Below are 21,235 nucleotides of genomic sequence, written 5' to 3'. Positions count from 1 at the left end.
TAGCCAAAACTTACTGGAGATCACGGAATAAATATTCTGAGATGCCAACCAGGCATAGCAAGATTCATTTATTATTTAGCATGAAACATGAAGTTTGCTGTGTTTCATTACAACTCTAAATTATAATCCCCTGTTATGGCACCTCCTTGCACTGTATTTAGCTGCATTTAGAAAACGAGACCTTCAGCCAGGGTCTGAAGTTTGGGAACCAGCTCTCTAAGAGCTGTTTTCCATACAGAGGCCCAAAGATGAAAATAATCTCATGACCATCCACTCCCATAGTAAAATCTTATGCAACTAAATCCATGAATCTCAATACCTGAAAAACAGGATTTGATGACACATGACAAGAGCTGAGTTAAAATATGTATGACTTAATAACAGCACGGTAGGTAATCTTTATCATCACAAGTGTAGAGAAGATGGCATCAAGGCATGGGGTGAAGTTTCGTCGTTTATTCCCGTCCCTTACCTTGAGTCCCATCCTGAAAACAAGCCTAATAGCTGTTGCTAAATATTTAGACAATACTAAAAAAAATTCAAACATGGTAAAAGATCTGAAGAGATCCCCGTATTGAGTCAGGCGTTGCTGTGGTACTTGGTGCATCCCATCTCTCTTGGTTTGCTGTCTGTTACCTAGTTTGTAGTGGGGAATTAGGAAGTCTAGGCGGCAGAGCTGTGTGTTCCCCGTCAGTCTGAATCCAGCTCACGAGCCAGGATCAGACCACTCAGTCTTGGATCTGATGGCTCTTGGCCAGGATGGCCATGGCCATGGCAGCTGCTCACTGTTGTATGCAGGGATTAGCTGGTGCACCTTTAAACTGCTCCTTGTTTTACATCTCATTGGAGGTAACATTTAAGGAACAGTCTAGAAGTCAAGTGGCAGGACAAGATTAATTAGGATTCCCCTCTAATCCTAATTACAATGATATTTGCTTCCCACGATAGGAGGTGTTCATTATCATATGTATAAGTTTGTTTCTTTAGTCTGTCTGCTTCCCTCCCCCCCAATAGAAAAAGGTTAAATAATATTTAATACAGTTTTACAGTCATTAAAAAAAACAACTCTTTTTAATCTGGTAAAAACATCAAATGGGCAGAGGAGAAAACCATTCAGTTCCCTATTAATTTCCCTTGCTCTCTAATTATATGCAAATCCACCCAGCCCAGGTTTTAATTCAACCATTCGCATTAAGAGATCAGAGAGAGATTCAAAATGGGAAAGCGGAGTTTGACATATCGTCGGGGGCTCGTCTGAATTTGACTGGAAGATAAATTCCATGTTTTAATTAAAATGTTTATTCCGCTCTGCACAATAATGCTTGCTTGCTTTCAGAGGAAAAAAAGGGGTATTAAGCATTAAAGGAACTAATTCCTCCTATCAAGAAAATTAGGATTTCTCCCAGGCGGACACAGGGTATCATCCAGGATTAGCGGCTGTAGCATTCTTTGTAAACATGTCACCCTTGGAAGTGAGCAGCAAGGAACACTGCTATCGCCTTACAGCTGCAGGGTGGCAATAAAGCATCCCTCTGGCTCCGGAGGGGATTAGCTTCCCCCACGCCCTCCAGAGAGACATTTATCGTGGAAACGGGGAAATAAGTGTGAGCACAGATGAGAATAATGTGGGTGTGGTGCCAGGCTGGGCAGCAGGCCGATCCTCTCTCTTCTGCCTGGGGGTCACCAATGGGTTTTGGGGAGCTCAATGGGGAGGGTTGTCCCCTGCCACAGCCCTTGCCCTTGGGCTTCATGGCTGGTTGGAAAAATTGATGTGGGAGGAAGCGACATTCCATCCCCATGCCATCCTGCATCCAGTGATGCTGCCAACAGGTCTGGGAGAGATCCCAGAGGGGACCTGGAGCAGTCGCGGTTTGTCCATCCATGGCCATCCATGCTGGGAATGCACTTGACATCCATATAAATATAAACAGGTTTCACCATAGCAGGGAAACGTGTACCCGAGAATGAGGAAACTATTACAGATTGTCATCTCTGGTTGTTTTGTCTTCTCTGTTCATTAGCTGATGGCAAGTGCTTGGGCACAGCCACCTCCAGCGCATTAAAAGATCTTCTCTTGGTGTCGTCTGGCACATGGCCCCGGTGGTCGTACACCACGGGAGAAAGCTCCCTCTGAACAAGTCAGCAGCATTACAGTATCATTATTATTGTTATTATTATTACTGTTATTACTATTATATTTTCACCACACAGTCACTGAGTTGGGGATTTACTTTCAGAGGGGGTGAGACACTTTTGATTTGTTGTCTTTTTTAAAAAACAGTGGCGTTCTTGCATGGTGGCGTCCCCCCCTGAAGCTGAGCTCTGAGACTAGCAGATTGAAAATGAATAGGATAGGATAGGATAGGATAGGATAGGATAGGATAGGATAGGGTAGGATATAGGATAGGATAGGATAGGATAGGATAGGATAGGATAGGATAGGATAGGATAGGATAGGATAGGATACTGTAGTGTAGAATAGAGTAGAGTAGAGTAGAGTAGAGTAGAATAGAATAGAATAGAATAGAATAGAATAGAATAGAATAGAATAGAATAGAATAGAATAGAATAGAATAGAATAGAATAGAATAGGAGTAGAATAATAAACCAAGGTAAAACAAAACAAAATTAAATAAAATAGGAAGTATAGTGCCTGCCAGGAGCGGCTGGCAGCTGTTCCATCCCAAGCCTAGAGACAGGTACAAAAATCCTGTAATGGGTCTACTTTCCAAGTCCTGGTGTGACAGTGGTGACACCAGCAGGACAGTGTCACCCATGGTGGCCGTGCACCCCGGCACTGCTGCAGCATGAAGGGGCAGGTTTCACCCCCTCTGATGTTTGGAGAATCGAAACATCTCAGATCACATCAGAGGTTTTTTGTGTTTTGTGAACTCCCCTGCGTTCTTTCAATTACATGGGCTGGTTTGTTTTTTGTTTGAAATGGAAAGAAAAAAACACCCAAGCAGCCAGGAGGCCTCTTCTGATGCCCACGGGATGTGTAAGCAAACATTTGCCTCCAGAAAACTGCATGGCACTAACACCTAGAGAGTTCATCTTGGGTTGATTTGCTGACAAATGCACCCAAAAACCTCACAGGATTTTCCATCTGCTGCTGCAGTGCATCCTCGACAGGGAGGGATGCAACAAAGCCACCTCAGTTCAGATCCAGGACCCAGCTATGGCTGGGGTTTGCAAATGGTTTCTCAAAACCAGTGAAAAGACCCCGAGACACTGGTGTCTGAGCCTGGGACATGGTGCTCACCGTGCAAACCCCCCACATTTCACCCTGAGGTTCGGCTGGTCCCAGTGCTGCCTGCGAGCTGACACACGGAGGGTGATGTCTCTGGTCATTTGAGAAACAGTGTCTTGAGCCTTTCCGAAGGACTGGCCTTGGCTCTGTGTCATAGGTTTATTTTGCTTTCCTCTCTTGCCTTCGTGGACATTTTCCTGGCTAATTCTGGGTAAGAGACCGACTGCTTGTCTTTGAGAAGCAGAGCGAAATAAAGGAGGTCAGATATTATCAGCCTCCATGGGTCAAGTAAGTGCCTCCTCATTTGAAGCCTCAAGTGTTATCGGTAACTCCAGGGTTTGAAGCTTTAGATTCAAATTTGCAGAACTATGTAGCACAATGGGGACAGAATTTTTGTTTTTTCTTTTTTCTTCACAGCCCAGAACCAGAGAGAGGAAATAACCAGGGATGGATGTTGCAGAAATAGCAATAGTGGGGGGGTGATGCAGCCCCACTATTATATTGCCCTGGCATTTGGGAGAAAATAGCTGGGGTTTGGATATATTGTCCCAGCATTTGTTTCTGTGAAGCCATATGTCACTGTCAGCTTTTGCGGGACTGGGGGGTGTTCAGCATCGCAGCAGCAGCGTTTCCCAAGCAAGGGGACTTTCTGCAGGGTTGAGGAGCCTTCTGGAGTGCAATGGTTCTTCTTCTGACCATGACTGTAAACACTGGTTGGTGATGCCACAAGTTCATTTATCAGGGGGTTTCTCCTCTGGGGTGTACTTGCCTCTGCACTTGCCCACTGTCACCATAAGAGAGCAGCCTCTGGGAGGGACTTTTGATCTTTATTTTTCCATACTTATTTTTCTTTTTTCACAAAGAACCACCTACATCTTTCTCTTAGAAGATAAATACTTGAGAAGTGAAACAGCTCTTCCTGTGCCCGTAAATGGTGAAAAGCTCAGCGATTTCCCCTGCAGAGTTTTAACTTAAAAATAATAACCATCATTGCTTAAAAACAGAAACCAGCAGCAGCACAGAAGGTCACTGAGGACTTTTAAAAGGTTTTTTTGACCCCATCCTGTCTGGAGCAGGGCCGTTTCCCTGAGTGCTGGGGCATGGAAGATGTTAAATACTGGGAAACTTGTCCCCTGATACCCAGGCAGAATCCCCTAATGCCACTGTGATGTGCATCTGAGTTGCAGGGTCAACATCACAGGAGCTGAGTTTTGTCACTAAGGTGAGCGCATCCCCTTCGATGTGCAAAATAAAAGAGCAGGGCTGCTTGGGTGCCTCGTTCACATTTTCAAAGCAGAGCTGGATTTTAAAGAAGCTGAAAGAAATCAGAGAGAAAGGGAAGAGTTGAGCGAGTAATGCCCCATCAATCACAAAATGTTGAGTGCAGGAATAAAACATGAGCAAGGACAATATTTGTATAAAAACCTGAGCAAGGACAATATTTGCCTGTGTGTGCGCTGTATATCTTAAACCCATCGGCTCCTCATTGCAATTCATATGCAGAATTAATGCACAAATTAATAGCTGCAAATTATTACTTTCCTGTTCGTTTGACCGCTGCTCATAAGCACTGCTGGGCCAGCCAGGGATGGGGTGCATGTGGCAGAGGTGCCTATCTGGTCGTGGGAGATGTGGGCTTCTAGTCTCTGCTGCTAAAATTGGGCTTTTCTGGAGGGGTGCACGGCTGGGCGAGGGCAGCGCCTGAGCGTGGGTGACTTTAACTTTCCCTGTTTCCTTTCTGCTGCGGCAGCGGGCTGGGGCGATGTGAATGCAGCAAAAGTGAGAAAAGAGAAAAGAGCGTGCCGAGACGAGAAATGAGTCTGTGCTGACTTCGCCTGCGGGCTGCCGAGGGCTCCAGCCCCGGCGCTTGCAGTCAGCACCGAAAACGGTCTGCAGTGGCTATTTGGAGTGATCTTTTATCACAGCATCTCCCAGTGCAACACCACAGGGAAAGGAGGGGTGAAGGTGTCTACTGACATGGTCTGGGGCCCCGAGCTGGGAGATGTTGTCAGAACACCAAGTACCCTTAAACTCTGCAGAGTTGGGTTTGAGTCATGAGCTCCGGGTCCTCAAACAGCCCAAATGACAGCGCTGCCCTGCGAGCCATCCCAGGAGCAGATCTGGTGCTGCGGAATGTACCCATTGATGTCCCTAGTGATATGTCCCTAATAATTTGCTAATTTGGAGTGACTGTGGGATAAGGAGCAGAAAGCACAGTCCCCCTGGTGACAGGTACCCTCCCCAGCAGGGCTGCATGCTCAGTGCAGCCTGACCTTATACCTTTCTTTCTGTGGCATGATGACTAATTTTGCAATGAAAAGGAATTAATTCCTCATTGAATCAGCAACAGCCAAACTTGGTGGGTTTTGGTTTTTGTAGCTGGCGTGTTGACTCATCTCACCTTCTCTGAGAAGTGACGTTGAAGCAAACACATTTAGGGCGACTTGGGGCCGGACTGCAGCATGTGTGCTGCACCCAGGGCTTTCACCCAGGGGCCACCTAAGCAGGGCAGGGGGTGAGCTCGGAGCTCACCTCATCCATCTGCCTGCTTTGAGACAGGACCGGCCCCAGGGGCTGCTGCCAGGCTGGTGGCACGGGGCTCTCAGGGTGCCGAAACCCCCGTCTGCCTTGGTGGTGACAGCCATCGGCGCGGCTCTGAGCCGCCATCCCTCGGCCAGGCCCCACACCAGTCACTGCTGTGCTGGCCCACAGCTTTTTCATTTCACTATTTTTGGGGCCGGTGATGTGGGAAAATTTGAAAGTGACGTGAGTAATCTCTCCTCACCGCGGCTCGGCTCCCCGGTGAGGCTGGAAACCACAGCTCTCTCCCCGGCCGCTGGCTCGTGTGCCGGGGTGCTCTGTGCCGCCGTACCGTGGGGGACAGATCCTGCAACCCCCCTGGGATGCTTCCAGCCTCCCCTGGCCCAGGAGGCTGTTGCCAGGGCCAACACCACCCAGGGTGGTGTGTGCATCTGGATCCAGGCATCCCAGTGGGGTGATGGAGCTTTCCTCTCCCTGCAAACTCCTCTGCACCTGGGGCTGCCAGGATGGATGGCAGCTTCCACAGTGCAGGGCTTTCCTGCAGGTGCGTCCCTGCTTTGCTTGCTTTTGGGCTGGGATTTCAGTTGTCTTAGTATCAACTGGTGCTTTTGCGCCACAGGAATGTGTTCGGTGGGTGGGAGCTGAGGTTCATGCAAGGCAGCACTGTTGTCCTTCACAGGGAGCGCAGCATGGAGCCAGGTCCCCAGAGGTGCTGGGCCGCAGCCACGCTGGTGCTGTGCACAGTCCTGACACTCTGTCCCTGTTCCCTGGCCCACAGGGTCCCCTCTGTGCAGCACATCCCCTCTGTGCATGGAATCCCCTGTGTTTATGGGACCCATGATGCCTGCAGCCTGTTTCAGGTCCCTCACACGTGTAAAGTTCCCTGTTTCTCTGGGTCCCCTATGGCAATGAGTTCCCCCATACATTCAGGGCCCCCCTCAGCTGGGAACCCCCACCTCTCTGACACAGATTCTGCAGAAATTGAAGCCCAAATGCTGGAGCCGCCTTCCCGCAATGAAGCCCCAGCTGGCTCATCTACAAACGCACAGTATCTCGTTTCAGAGTGTTAAATAAAACATCTTATTAAAAAAACATACAGAAGTGGTTTAGCAGGATGAAGATGTCCAGAAATCCTGTGGAAGAAACTTGAGTGGCGTTTTCCCCACTCAGAGCGTGGGGCTGTGTGATACCCTGTTTTTGAAGGACAGTGATATTAATATTTGCGTATTCAGAATTGGCTGACAGTGCAGTACACCCGCTGGGGACTGACTTCTGTCCAGTGAGAGCAAATTCTTTGATTTGTTCTCTTATTTCGAACATATTAGAAATCTGTAAAATAGAAGTTTCTTTCCTGCAAAACAGCATCATCTTTGTGACTTTGCCTTGAAAACAAACTGTAAAAAGGCCAGCTTTTCACTTAAGTTGTTTTTCTTCAAAATCTGGGGAAAATGTAAAAACTCGTGAAATACAGCCATCAAAACCCAGAAGACGTTATTCCTGTGAAGGGTTCTTTGTGCCTGTGTGCAGCTGGGCATATCAAGAGCAACCCTGTGAGATGAGATCCTCTATTTGGTTGGTGTAATCTGATTTGTGGCAGAAAAATTTACTGCTTTAATGTATTAAACAACTTGCCATGGTGCGGGTCAGGTTTGCAGCCCCGACTGCCCCATGCGATGACTGATCCTGGGTGCTTTAAATTTAACAAAACCTTTTCGCTAAATTTGGCACCAAGTGTTGGCAGGGGCAGTAGAATTAAGCTGCTTTCTTATAGTCAGGAGTTGTCTTTTACTAGAAAATTAATTTTAAATCTTCCCATGCGTAGAAGCAGCACCGGTTGGATACTGGGATCTCCACCAGCTGCCCCTGCAGCTTGGTGTGACCACTGCTGCTCTTAACAGCTGCTTCCAATTGGCAGCAAGGAATAGTTTTCACAGGTTACAAAATATGCACTTCCTTTTTTTGTTACTTGTTTCTTTTCCTAAATGATCGAAGCAGAAAAAAATCTTTCCGTTTTTTTCTAGTATTTTCGCATGGTGGCCATGGAAATGGTTTTGTTTGATCATTTCAGTAGAATTTTGACTTTTTGTGCTACATTTTGCTAAGATTGGCTTTAAAGTTTAAAGGAAAACTCCTCTGTCAAGCCAGCAAAGTACAACTACTTATTTTTAGTGTGTCACTAATAGATCAGCCTTAAAAAATGACTCAAAATACTTACTTACATGAGGTGCTTTCCAGAAAATGTTTGATTACAATCTCTTGCCTTTTTCTAATGAAAAACCTACCTTTTGTTGAAAAAAAAAAAAAGCTCATTTATAGTTCTGAGCAACTAGCACTCTGCTGGTGGGCAAGGATGACCCCGCGGCTGCCCGTTTCGGGTGGGAGCAGGGGTGCAGGATGCTGCGCCCCATCGGGCACCTCGGAGCTAAATTACATTGCGGCTCTGATCATGCGGGTGATCCTCAATGCGAAAGAGCTGCTGGGTTTGTGTGTGCTCAGCGAAAGGAGGGTTTTCCAGCTCGCCTCCAGCTGCTATCGCAATCTGACACCCATGCATGAGCAGTGAGGTCTCCTAATTTTGCCTTGCCAACAATTAGTCTCTCTTAATAATTAATGCCACGGCATTTTCTCTTTGCTCATCCAATTACCTCTAGTTATTAAAGTCACATCTTGGCTTCAAAGCAGAAGGTTCTTCCGTCATAGTCTTGTTATTATTATTATTATTATTATTATTATTATTATTTTCAGGCAGGATGGTGAGGACCAATGAATGCCGGCAGGGTGATGCTCCGTGGGGTCGGTGTGTGCCCGGTGCCAAGTGGCTCCCAGCTCCACCACCTCCACCAAAGCCAGCAGCTGTTCCCTGCTCGCTCTGCCTGAGCAAAATCATTACCAAAGTTCAGAGAGTGTAAATGACTTGTCAAAAGTCATGCAGCAAATCATCTGTAGATGTCCTGGTGGGACACAAGAGGTCTGGCTGGCAGTACCACAGGGGACACAGGGACTGGATCAGGCACCGATCACGGGGAGGTGGGCACTCAGGAGAGTTGCAATTCATCAAATTTGAGAAGGAAGAAAAAAAAAGGCCCTCTAGGCTTGCGAAAACCCATCCTGCTCCTCCATCCCCTCTGGAAATACCGTTCTGGTGTTGCTGTAAGTGCGCCTCTTCATTTCTGTAGCGAGGTCATGGCTGCTCAACTCATTCCCCGACCTGCCCTCAAAGGGCTGCACTCAGAGAGGTGTGACAAAGATGTGTCCTCAGAGCTCTTTCGTGTCCCATCACAGCTGCCAAAGGCTGGGAGGTGACTGGGGGTGACTTGGGGTGACTTGGAGTTGGGGCCGTGGCACTGGGCACCACTGTGTTGTTGTGGATGGGTGGGCAGCCAGCAGCTCCAGCACCGCTGCTCCAAAACACGGCTTTGGGGAGAAGACACAATAAGATGCTTTGCCAAACCTGCCAGGGGACCTGTAAGTGGACATCAAACCAACTGCCCTCACATTAAATCCATCCGCTGGGCAGAAAACGTTTACATCAAGTTAGTTTTATGGCATAAGACATTGTCAGCTGCTAAGTTCTGGCTTTGAAAGCCTCGTCAAGGTTCATGTGCTTCAGCTGATTTGTGGGAACTAAATCTAAACCTTATAAAAAAGAGGAATTGATACCATTTCTCTGGCATATAGATTTCTATAAAAGAGGTATTATTTCATAGCAAAGATACATGTGCAGCCACAGGGCATCTGGTGAAGACTGAGAGCTGCTGACATGACCATGGACCGTGACTATTAGCAGCTGCAGCGTTTAAACTGGTATTCAACACTGAAGGTGTATTTTCTGTTTCTCTGGATCTTTGTGCAACATTTCCTTCTACTTATGACTTCAAAAGAGTAGGAAAAATGTTTTTCAGCAAGGCAAGTACAAGTGTAGAAGGGACAGAGGGAAGGCCAGCTCTTCTTACTGGTGTAACATCTTGTTTCGCATCTGAACTGTTGGAAAATTTGCGTAATTGAGCCACAGCTTATTGTACCACCAAGTTATCATATTCTGCTTTGATGGGAAAGAAGGGACAGCCCATGCCTTTGCTGTAACTGCACGTGCTCTGTGCTTTTCACTCTTGAGGTGTCCTGTGGATCAGCATCAGGACTGTTCAGCCGCCTTTGTCATGGTCTGTGTCTCCTGCCCTTGCTCCAAAAGCTGTTCACAGGCTGTGCTTGGGATCAGGCACGGTGCGAACAGGAAGGAAAGATCTGCCCCACTTTGAAGGGCAGAAATGCTTGAGTTGAATTTTTCAAAACAATTCAGCATCGAGCTCATTCTGCTCAGGAGTCATGTTAAAATGTACACGTAGATCTGCATATCCCTAATTTAGGTTTTCTGGCTCTTAAAAAAGCTAAACCATAGCTGATTTTAGAAATATTGCTGAAAAACTGTTCTTCATCTCGTTTCATGGGCAAGAATAGTAAAGGCACAGAGCTCCAAGCATGTTTAACGAGGCAAGAGCCAGCCCAGCGCTGCCCTCAGTGGGAAAACCACACAGCCCATGTCCTCGCTACAGGAAGGAAAAGCCTGTACCACACCAGTTTGTGCTGGGGAGGGGGCTTACATTCCCAGTATTGCACTGTACACAGTAGATTTACATCTGGTAAGCATCAGGAATTAGAGGTTTCATTCATTCTTAAATGCAAACCTGCATGCCTCTTGTTTTTTATTTGCATAAGCAAACCTTTGTGGGAAAGACAGATGTAAAGTGGCGTCCCCATCAGTCTGTTTTGTTTTCCACTTCATGGGTTTCCTCCTCAGAGCAGTGATGCAAAACACAGGACTTGCCCAGGGCTTCGGAGCTGCTGCGCAAACATCTTGGAGCCGCAGGGAGAGGTCCATGGCAGGTCCTCCAGAGCCATCAGCTCCAGCTCCACCACCTCCACCAAAGCCAGCAGCTGTTCCCTGCTCGCTCTGCCTGAGCAAAATCATTACCAAAGTCCAGAGAGTGTAAATGACTTGTCAAAAGTCATGCAGCAAATCATCTGTAGATGTCCTGGTGGGACACAAGAGGTCTGGCTGGCAGTACCCAGCTCCTTGCCCCTGGGGAGCTGTCTTACCTGGTCCATTCTCATTTTCTTCCCATTTTGGGGTGCTCTTAGTCCTTTTTCTCTTTATGGATTTACCTGGGACAAATCCTAATGTTCCACCACCGAGGTGAAGTCAGTTTGGGTTTAAAGGCAACCATGGGCGAAACCGGGCATGTCAGGAGCAGCATAAGATGCTGGAGGCGAGGAGGCTGGAGACGGCAGCGTGTGTGCATGTGAGTTTTCCTTGCAGCTCTTTTGAACGAGTTCCCCTCTCTCTGCTCCAACATGCAGAAGTACTCCCCGTTGTGTGCACAAAAAAGCGCCTTTTAGAAAGATGTTGGGCTCTGATGGCCTCGCCATGCGTGACCAGGAGTAGTTGCGAGAGGAGACTGGATTTTTCTTTTTCAAATTTCCCGGGTTTGTTGCATCCCCAGCACTTCCTCAGCTTCCTCTGGTCCTTGTCCCAGCGCCGGAGCTGGGAGCAAGGGGGATTTCAGCCCAAGGACTCGCTGGTGACCAGGTTGGGGTTTCAAAGGTGTTGTTCCCAGCAGGGTTCTCCCTGCTTGAGCACCCCAGTTAGGAAAGCCTGAGAGTGGGTCTCAGAGTCAATGTGCAGGATTTGAAAGTCCAGATTTAGACCTCATGGCAGCACAAGGCCGAAAATAAGAGCAATGCATTGGGTAACATGCTTGTAGCCTTCATCCTGGAATAAAAGATACTGGGAATAATTTAAAACAAGTTCTGTATTTTGAAAACTTCATTTTGATTTGAGTTTTTTTCCACTTGGTCTTCAGCTATTGGTACTCTATGGATTTTTCTTGCAGGATGCTGTATGGTTTATTTAAGTAGGCAAGGGCATTTTCTGCCTTGCCCTTGAGAGACACTGGGGACTTGTAGTTAATTCCCAGCCTCACTTGCAATGACAGGACTGTGAAGGGCACCATCCCTCCTTTCTCATGGACCTCAATGATTTCTGAGCACTCTCCCTCCTTGTGTCTTGCAGTCCAACAAAGTTCCTGTCGTGCAGCCATCCCACGGAGTCCACCCGCTCACCCCGCTCATCCCGTACAGCAACGACCATTTCAGCCACGGCTCCCATTCGCCCCACTTGCCTGCCGACATCAACCAGAAACAAGGTACTGGCATCACTGGGGACCCGCACGGTGGGAGAGGGACGGTGCTGAAGACTACTAAGATCGAGGCCGTCACCTTCCTGGTCCCAAATCGATGGGAAAAGTCAACAGTTTGGGTCAGCTGGGGCATTGCTTAGCAGCAGGAGTTTATTTAGCATATTGGCAATGTGTCATAATCCTGGTTAAGAGGTGTTTGATATCAAAAGTACCAACCCTGCTGATCAACTGTGCTTAATTTTCTGTGCAAGCTCTCCTGTAGCTTGAGGTGAGACCAGAGCCTGCAAGATGATGTGTAAGAGTCAACCAGAAAATGGAAAGTAATCTTTCCTTTGACTCATACCCAGACTGTTGTCGGGTTGTCATTTTGAGAAAATAAATGCTTGAAACAGGAAATATTTTGACTAGCTAGGGTCAGTGATAGCTAACTGGATAGTTATATGTGCGGGTCCCTAGCATACATTACATGGTTGTCACACGGTTTGGTTCTTTGGATTCCTGTGTGAGTGCAGGACATGTCAATTAGCTCACGAGGCTACAGAGGAAAGTACAGTAGGTAGAGGTTAAAGCCTGAACTGCAAAAATAGGTATGTGCACAGGAATTCACCCCAGCCCATCATTTTTTGTGGGTTACAGGCAAGCTGAGTGTAAAATCGAACTTTTCTCAACATTACATTACTGTGACAGAATCTTTCAGCATCTGTTCAGATTACCCAGGCTTTTGCACAAACCTGGCTTTGATTTCATGTGAAAGTGAGCAAATGATGGTTTGATGTCAAAGTACATTTGGGAAGGGATTCAGGATTCATCAGAGCCCAGAAATCAGTGCAAAAATGGAGGCACAAACCCAGTTGTTTGATTTGGGCAAAGGCCTCCACCCAAAAGTGGTCCCAACTGTCCCAGAGACATCAGCTTCACTGAATTAACGTAATTTCTAAAACGATGGGGTATTGAGGATGCTCTTGGCTGGAGGACATGCTGAATTATCCTGGGTCTGAACCCAGAGACCACATTCTGAATTCGTCGGGGATGCTGATGGGCAGGTTTTAGGTCTGGTGTAAGAGACAGCCAGACACATCCCAGTGTTCTTCCAGCCAGCACATTGCTTGTCAGCCAACAAAGCGTAATAAACTCAGCAGAAAAATATGAAGAGTTAACAAAATAAACCTATTAAAAGCTCAGCTAATGGCAGATTTCTGAATCTCGAGAAGCGTGCTGATTTCTGTGTCTCCTGGAAGGCGACCCGACACACCTTGCTTGGCGCTGCCTTGGCAGATGATGTCTTGCAGAGCACAAAAGCTCCTCACCATGAGCTGCCCCCAGGGACTCACCAGTAGCCTGAGCAAAACGGGAGCAGCTCACCCAAGGGATGAGCTGGTTATGTCCCTCCGTGGAGGCTACGATTGGCACTGGAGTAGTCCCTAAGCGTTCATCTCTGTGGTGGGTCAGTCACTCTGGGAAGCTGTCCTCTGGCTGCACACCCACCCGTAGGCATGTCCCAGTCTCCCCTTTCCCATTTAGCATGAACTTTTAGGTCGGTGACAGGAGCAGGCTGTCCATCCCAGAGACCCCCCAGGTCCTATTTATGGACCATCGTCCTCAGCTGGGACCTGCCTCCGTGGTGCAACTGTGACAAGCTTTCTGTCCCACATCCCTGTGCAGCTAGGGTGAGGGTTTCCTTCCCCATTCCCTCTGGATGTGTCCCATCTCTATTTTCATCACTGAAATATCTCCCATTATCACCTGGTGTAAGCGCTTGAGAGTCACCATTGTACTCATTCTCACAGCATCACTTTAAAGCATTTCACAGTAGCCCAAGGACACACAGACAAGGAAATACAAGCAGGATCTTCTGAGTCAGTGGCTGGTGCCCCAACCACCGGGCCAGCAAGAATAACTGGTGCTCTGGCTTACGCAGCTTGTACTGTCAGAGGGCCAAATCTCGGGAAGCCCTGGCAGATGCCTCGTGGATGCTGCTTTGGTTTGACCTTCGGTGGGCTGCTGCATCCCGCTTGAGCACAACTGTAGGGAGATCTCGTACTAAGTTGTGTATTCCTTTCAGTTCAGTTATGTATTTATTTTAGCTAACTCCTAATAAGACCTTTGGAATCTGTTAGTGTCATTCCTAATTAATAATTTATTATTAATACACTTAGGAGAATAATCCAAACTTCTGAGTTTGCTTGCAACTAATCACCGATTTAGTAAATGTATTTGTTGCCCGGGACAACTGCTGGGCAACCTCTGTGCAGGAGTTCTTGTCTGGGGCTCGTTAGCAGTCAGGGGAGAGCTGGTGCTTTGCGTTGCCAAGTCCTGCAGGCTTAGCTGGGTGCTGAGGTGGTGCAGCGAGCATCGTCTGCTCCCGGGGACCCGGCTCCACGTTAGCGATGCTGCGGCAGAGCTCAGCCCCAGCTCCCCTCCGGTTTTCCAGGCCAGGGCTCAGCTGGAGGCTGGTTTTGCCAGCAGCACCACATTTGTCTGAGTCCCACCCACGGCCTTGGGCTCCACAGGCTGTCTTGGAGTCCAGATAGAAACGGGGAGATGCTGCGGCTGTCTCCTCTGGCCATACCGCCTGTGCCAGCAGCTTTGAAGACCATGCAGGGATTCCCCGTGTGAAGGGTGAATTCCCGCCTGGCACCATACCCACCTCTGCCAGTATTTGGCACCCACAGAGCCCACAAAATGATTACTTTAAAAAGGGACTCAAATCATTTAAAATTCAGATACAGCATCCTGACTCGCGGCTCGTGGAGGATCCCAGGGATGACTGATGACATGAGGATGTAGGAACAGCTTTGACCATCACTTGTGCACCTGAACAGGCGCTCTGGGAAGGGCAGAGGGATGTCCAGAGCCCAGCAAGTCCTTACCAAAGCAAGTTGCTGCTTGGCCCCAGGGTGACACAGAGCAGAGGTGATGCTTGTGCTGCCTTCCCCATCCCATTACACGAGTGTTAGTGATTCTGCAGCAGTGCCAGACCCACCACATCCCCACAGAGAGAAAAACAGCAATAAAAAGGGCAATTAAAATATCCTGCCACTTGCAGACAGCTCTTTCACAGACATTCCCACAGGTGCCCATAGATGGAGCAGCCAGGGGGGTTGGGAGCAGTCTGGGTCATCCAGGGAGCACAATGCTGGGTCCAACTCATCTCCTTCTTCCTTCTCCCAGGAGTGCACCGTCCTTCCCAGACCTCAGACATCCCCGGTTTCTACCCCCTCCCTCCCAGTGGAGTCGGACAGATCACGCCGTCGATGGGATGGTGAGTGTGGAAGGCTCGGCCTCGTGCAGCCCCCAGCCCACTGGCTGCTCCAGACGGTGATCAGTTCATTGAACAATCCGCCTGCAGCCACTCTCCATAACCTCCACGGTCCTTTCACCCCAGCTTCATTCCTTCTGCGTGCTGTGTGATGGGGAGGAGGATTTAGGGCAACGGAGCTGGTGAAGGCTCTGTAGCACAAGTGTAACGGGGAGCAGCTGAGGGACCTGGGGGGTTCAGCCTGGAGAACAGGAGCTGAGGGGAGACCTTCTGATCTCTGAGCTGCCTGAAAGGAGGTTGGAGTGTGGAGGGTGTTGGTCTCTTCTCCCAAGGAACAAGTGATAGGATGAGAGGAAATGGCCTCAAGTTGCACCAGGGGAGATTTAGGTTGGATCTTGGGAACAATTTCTTCCTGGAAAAGGTTGTCTGGCATTGGAACAGGCTGCCCAGGGCAGTGGTGGAGTCACCATCCCCTGGAGGTGTTTAAAAAACATATAGATGAGGTTCTTAGGGACATGTTTCAGTGCCAGAGTTGGGTTAATGGCTGGACTTGATGATCTTGAGGGTGTCTTCCAACCAAAATGATTCTATGTTTCTATGGTTTAGCCCTGTTTTAGAGATGGGGAGTGGATCTGTGGAGAGGCTGAAGGCTTTGTTCAGGCTGGGACATCCCTGGAGTGAGGTTACAACCTGCCCAATTCAAAACCGCCTCCAGCCTTACATCAGGCTGGCTGTGCGGATTAGGAAACCCAGGGAGAGCTTCCTGCCTACCTCTCCTAATCACAACAAAAGCCTCTCTTTTTGAGTAGGAAGTAACTTTCTCCCTCGCTGGGATTTTCAGCACAAACAGTGCTGCTGGTGTGGTATAATCCAGTGGGATGCTCCATCTGCCGGGATGGTCCATCCACCTGGCCGTGGTGCCTCTCAGGGTCTGACAATCAGGTTAAAAACACACTGTGGCAGAGACCTGCGCCAGTGAACGGCTCTGGCACCCTCAGCCAGCACCCAGTGCCCCAGGGGGGATGGGGAAGGAGGGGCCGCAAGCTGGAGCACTCCCAAATATCCCCCCTACATGGGCCAGCCCCAAGGAGCATCCCACAGAGTGGAGCCTGTTGGGAAACCTGCCCCAGGGACATGAGTTAAAAATAGGGTGTATGTGCTCCACGGTCATTGCTGCTGGCTTTTGTCACCGTGATTGTAAGCACAGCAAAGGAGCAGGTCTGGCAGGCAGTGCTGTTTGGGCATCGTCACTCTGCAGATTAATCTTTAATCCCGGTCGGTGACGCAGGGACCTTGCAGAGCCTCCTGGGGAGGCTGGTGGCTGCAGGTCAGGGTGGCCGGGATGGAGGGGAGAGCGTGGGGAGGGCGATTGCAGGGGCAGGCGGCCAGATCCTCCCTGGTGCCGGCTGATAAAACCCCAGCAAAGCCCAGTGGAGACCTCCAGGTACAAGAACATATTGCGAAATGGGAGAGGCAAAGCATATGAAAACACAAAGTAAAATGTTAGCATTTTGGTTTGTTTATGAATGTCGTGTTCCAGAGATTTAACCACAAGGAAACAGAGGCCGAGGCCTTTGATACAGAGTTTGGCTTCAAAGAGATTACATTTTGCCTTCTGTGCTCAATCTGCTACTCTTGGGTGATGATTTAACTCCTCGTATGATGTGATTCATCCTCAGGAAAAACAAGTACTGAGGTGACTGTGCTCTAACATGAAACAAATACTTGGGGATGGGAAAGGAGCCTGTTTGCCAAATGCAAGGTCCACTCTGGCTGTTAAGGGCAGCCCAGGGCACGTGGAGGGGAAAAAGTCTGATTTGCATGAGGTTTTGTCATTTGTTTGGTGGCAGAGGGAGTTTGCATTGTTGAGAGCTGCTCTAGCATCTGCAGGGTTTGGCATCCTCAAGCAACCTCGTCAGACATGTTCATTAGTGACTAATAGAACAGAGTAAAGCAACAAACGGCCTGACAGAGCATAGAGCAACTCAAAGTGCATGTGTCTAGTAGAGACTTTGCTCATCCATTTGCCTGCCCAAAATTTAAGGAAAGAGCCCCAAAACCTCGCCCAAAGTGCCAAGTCCTCAGCCGAGGCTCAGCATGTTGGTGCGGGCAGGTGCGGAAAGCCGCAGCATTGATCTTGTGCAGGAGGCAGCGGGGACTGTGGGCTGGGGATGCTTGGGCCAGGGATGCTCATGCCAGGGATGCTTGTGCCAGGGATGCTCACGCCAGTGCTGCCGAGCCCATGGGAAGCAGCTTTTCCTCCACGAACCGGCAGGCAGGAGCTGGGCAGAAATGGGCTTTGTTCTCGCCAGTGCTTCAGAAGGAGGAGCTGCAATCACTCTCTTTGTCATTAGCTGGGATGACAGTCAGATAAAAGCCTCTGAGGGTCCAGCCGAGTGAGTTTTGGTGGCAGGAGCCTGGCAGCAAACCTCAGCTGGGAGCTGTGAACGGTGTCACTCACCCACTCCCCAGGCCAGGCAGCGGATGTGCCACAGCAGCCCCTCCACAGCCATCCCACATCTTTTTCCCCAGCTGCCCTCCCATTGCTGGGTGGTACGGGCTGTAATCGTATATTCTCACCCATCAGAGATTGTTTTCGCAATTGCGTTAATTTGCGCGTCAGAATCGCTTTGGATGAAGCCGCGAGTGCCCGGCTCCTTTCCTATCCCGATATCTCAGCAACGCATGTCGCTTCTGGATTAGCTCCGAGCGTTTTCTCAGCCCTGGGGCGGCCGCGTTTAACTTCAAAGGTTGTTTCGGTTTCCCAGTGCGTGGTAGCACTTGGCTGTTTGTTGGTGTGTTTATACCCGCCAACATCTAAGGGGTGGGAGAGAGTGTAAACAGCCCCGCGCCTCGCCTGCCTTTCCTACAGACAGATCCTGCAGATTTCGGTCAAGCCGAGACACAGCAGCAGGAACAGAAACCTCCTTCCTCCCCAGCACAGCTCAAGGGCCCGACTGCTGTCACTCTGTCGTTATTCCCCTTCAGGGCAGAAAAATATCTTTAGCCCTAAAAAATCCCTGGCATCCAGGAGCTCGGTCCTTCGCAGGGCAGTGGGGTGGCACCTCACTTAATGATTAATCGGCTCTTGTATATTAGCGCTGAAAATAGCTGGTACCAGTTTTAAGCACAGACCTGTGCAGCCTGGCCGGAGGAGCACGACCATCCACACGGGTTTAAGCACCCATCACGTCCTCATCAGGCGTCTTGGTCTCCATGCACAGGTTTAGGCTGGGAGCATCTATTGACAGGTTTGCAGAACAAGCCAAGGTATTTTGAAGCGATCTCCATATGAAACCGGAGGGAGTTTCCCTTGCTGGGAACAACAAGGAACTTCCTTAATAGTTATTTTACTATCTCAAAAATAATTTCCAGGTCTGGTACATGGCCAGTCCCTATATGAAACGACTTTCAAAAGAAATGTAGGATCGAGCTTTTGGCTTGTTTAAAAATGATGGGCATCCTTTTAGGGATGCACTGGGGCAACCAGAGCATTTCAGAAGCATGGACAAGGGCAGAGTAGGTGCTTTCTCTCCGGGATGTTCTCATCCTTGGGCATTCACTCAGTGTATCCCATGACTGCGTGGCCTCTTGTGCACCGCACAGAGGGACATTCTGACCAGGCTTTAGTTTTTTTTGGTCAAACTCTGCTCTTTTAAGCAACTTCTTCTGTGCCATAGCAATGCCTCCTGTTTTCTTCCGCACACCTCCGCATTTTGTGCTTTAACAGGGTTAACTTAAAGCCACAGCATTCCTCAACACCAGGGACAGAGAGGGGTTAGAGTTGGATTCAGCCTTCATAGGGAGGTCCATCTTCTCCCAAATTGAAGTCCAAGTCCTGCATTGTCCCTTGAGCCCAGGGGACACCCCAAGTATCCACCAGGCAGAGCTCTTGCTGCATCGGTGCTGTGATTCCCCCTTAGCAAGTGGGATCTTTAGGAAACGCCACGTAGCTGTGGGTACTTTATAGACTCTTTCTTCCCGATCCCAGGCAGAGCCAGTCTGTCTATCCGCTCCCGTCATGTGGATTTAGACAGCCGTATTCGTCAGCGCTTTCTGCTGGGGCTTCTTTCTCCAGGTGAGTATGAGCTGTGTGAGCCAGGGCAGCAGCTCGGCTGGGCTCACAGCTTGCAGTTTGTGCGGTAGGAGCTTGCAGCAGACTGCAGACACCCAGGGACGGCCACGCACCTTCCCCGGGCAGCCAGGGGAAGGGAAGGAGCTTTTAGGCAGTACCCGGTCCAAAGGACAGTTAGGGGAATATCAAGCATCTCGGGAGGATGCGCAGCAATTGGGTTTTAATCAGCCATAAACCCCTGCCTTGAACTCAGTGTTGGGAAAAGGGGGTGAAATCCATTGCTCAGGATTTTTCTCCTTGTCACTAACCCTAATTCTGAATATATCCCTGCCGCCACCACCGCTGAGTTTTGCTCTGCGGAGAGTGATCCATTTTATTTGGTTTCAGCCTTAAAATCAGGACAGGCAGCAATTTGCTGTTTTCCTATTGGCACAACTTAGTCCTCTGAGACCTAAGTACATAACATGACCCCAGCCCATTCATACTGCAAGTTTATGGTCACTCAGGACCAAATTTTGCCCTCTGTAAATATACCCGGACCCCAGTGATGTCCCAGTGAGCAAAATACATCCCCTGTGGATGGAAATCAGAGAGTCCAGCCCCTCCGTGCATGCTGGTTGGCAAAGCCCCTGTGGCTCCAGCGAGGACGGCAGCACCATGGGGATGCCTGTGCTCATGCACCAGCTTTCGCTTCTGCTTCGTGTTGTCCTGAAGAGCTGTTAGCGGAAGATTCCCGCAGGAAAGACATGCAAACCCTGACTCGTGCAAAAGCCTCGATCCATGCAGCCCTTGATCCGTGCAAACGCTGAGCCCCGCAGCAGAGGCGGGGGAGCACTGCCAGGCCTCCTTGCTCGCCAGGCATCGCTTTTGCCCGGCCTCGAAGGCGAGAAAGGAGCTAGCGGTTCCCCACAGACCCAGCAGCCTCCCCAGCCCGGTGCAGGAGCTCTAGCTCGCAGGATTTTGGGGCGGATTTTGCAGCGCTGCTGCAGCCGAATAAGTACACCTGGTCAGATAAGGATCAGACTGTGCTGGTGGATTAAATTAAACAGCTTTTCTTTTCGTGCCAGCATATCTAATGAACAGTTCATCTCCCATGGGCAATTCTGCCATCTGAAGCTGCAGTCATAAAGTGGCAGGCTTGGCAAAGCTGACTGTGCTGGCTTTACTCTCTAAAACTCACAGGAGAGCTAATGAAGCTTGAAAGCTAGCGAGACCTCTCGTGATCTCAGTCCCGCGTTGGTGGAGAACATTGCTTAGGCAAGGTGCACCTCCTAGAGTTGCAGTTTGGTTCATGTTCAGACTTAGGCTGTTTCTGTTAAAAGAAAAGTGCGGGGTGGTCCTAATCTTTCCCATCCAAACCCTGGGTTGAGTTTGTTGTTCCTTTCTGCAGTGCTCATCAGATATTGCAACAGAGATCTGAGTAGCTGAAACCGCTGGTTGAAAGTGCCCTTGATCTTGGGCCGGCTCCTGCTGCAGGCTGGTTTCCTCGCCGCTCTGCGGCACCCAGAGCCTTCCCACCCCAGTGCCCACTGCCGCCACGGCGGGGGTGACGTGGGGGTGATGGGCGCTGCCAGTACCCGTGGGTTTGCTTTCCGTGTCCTCCGCTTACCGTCTGCTTTGCCATGTCAACGTGCCATCTTGTGAGACACGCCGCTCGGAGCCTCCCCGAGCATCCCCAGCGCAGCCCTCCCAGCACAGCTCATCCGCTCTCTGTTGCAGGTTCCCTCATCCACTGATGCTGGGCTCCGGCATGCACACCACCGGCATCCCACACCCCGCCATCGTGCCCCACTCTGGAAAGCAAGAGATGGAGCACTATGACCGAAACATGTAAGTTGGAAGCGCTGGTAGGGCTCCTCATCTGCATTAGCACTTTAATGCAGCTTCACCTGCAGCACTGTGTGCAGGTCTGGGTG

The 21,235-nt window shown here is 49.5% G+C and overlaps 1 protein-coding gene across 7 annotated transcripts in view; it reads left to right on the top strand.

Annotated features, from left to right (window-relative positions):
• The window catches only part of TCF7 (transcription factor 7), a 70,538-nt gene that overhangs the window by 37,549 nt on the left and 11,754 nt on the right, over positions 1-21,235 (top strand). For 4 of the 7 annotated variants that reach the window (XM_065029983.1, XM_065029982.1, XM_065029980.1 and 1 more), the window contains exons 4-7: positions 11,859-11,991; positions 15,157-15,247; positions 19,236-19,322; positions 21,039-21,149. In XM_065029983.1, coding sequence (XP_064886055.1) covers positions 11,859-11,991; positions 15,157-15,247; positions 19,236-19,322; positions 21,039-21,149 — 422 coding nt within the window. The remainder of the gene's footprint in view (positions 1-11,858; positions 11,992-15,156; positions 15,248-19,235; positions 19,323-21,038; positions 21,150-21,235) is intronic. The other 3 variants (XM_065029981.1, XM_065029986.1, XM_065029985.1) reach the window with 1 other exon arrangement.

Source organism: Columba livia, chromosome 14 (genome assembly GCF_036013475.1).
Source record: "Columba livia isolate bColLiv1 breed racing homer chromosome 14, bColLiv1.pat.W.v2, whole genome shotgun sequence".
Lineage (NCBI taxonomy): Eukaryota > Metazoa > Chordata > Aves > Columbiformes > Columbidae > Columba > Columba livia.
Note: the sequence above shows the minus strand (reverse complement) of the source record. Positions and strands in the feature narration are given on the sequence as shown.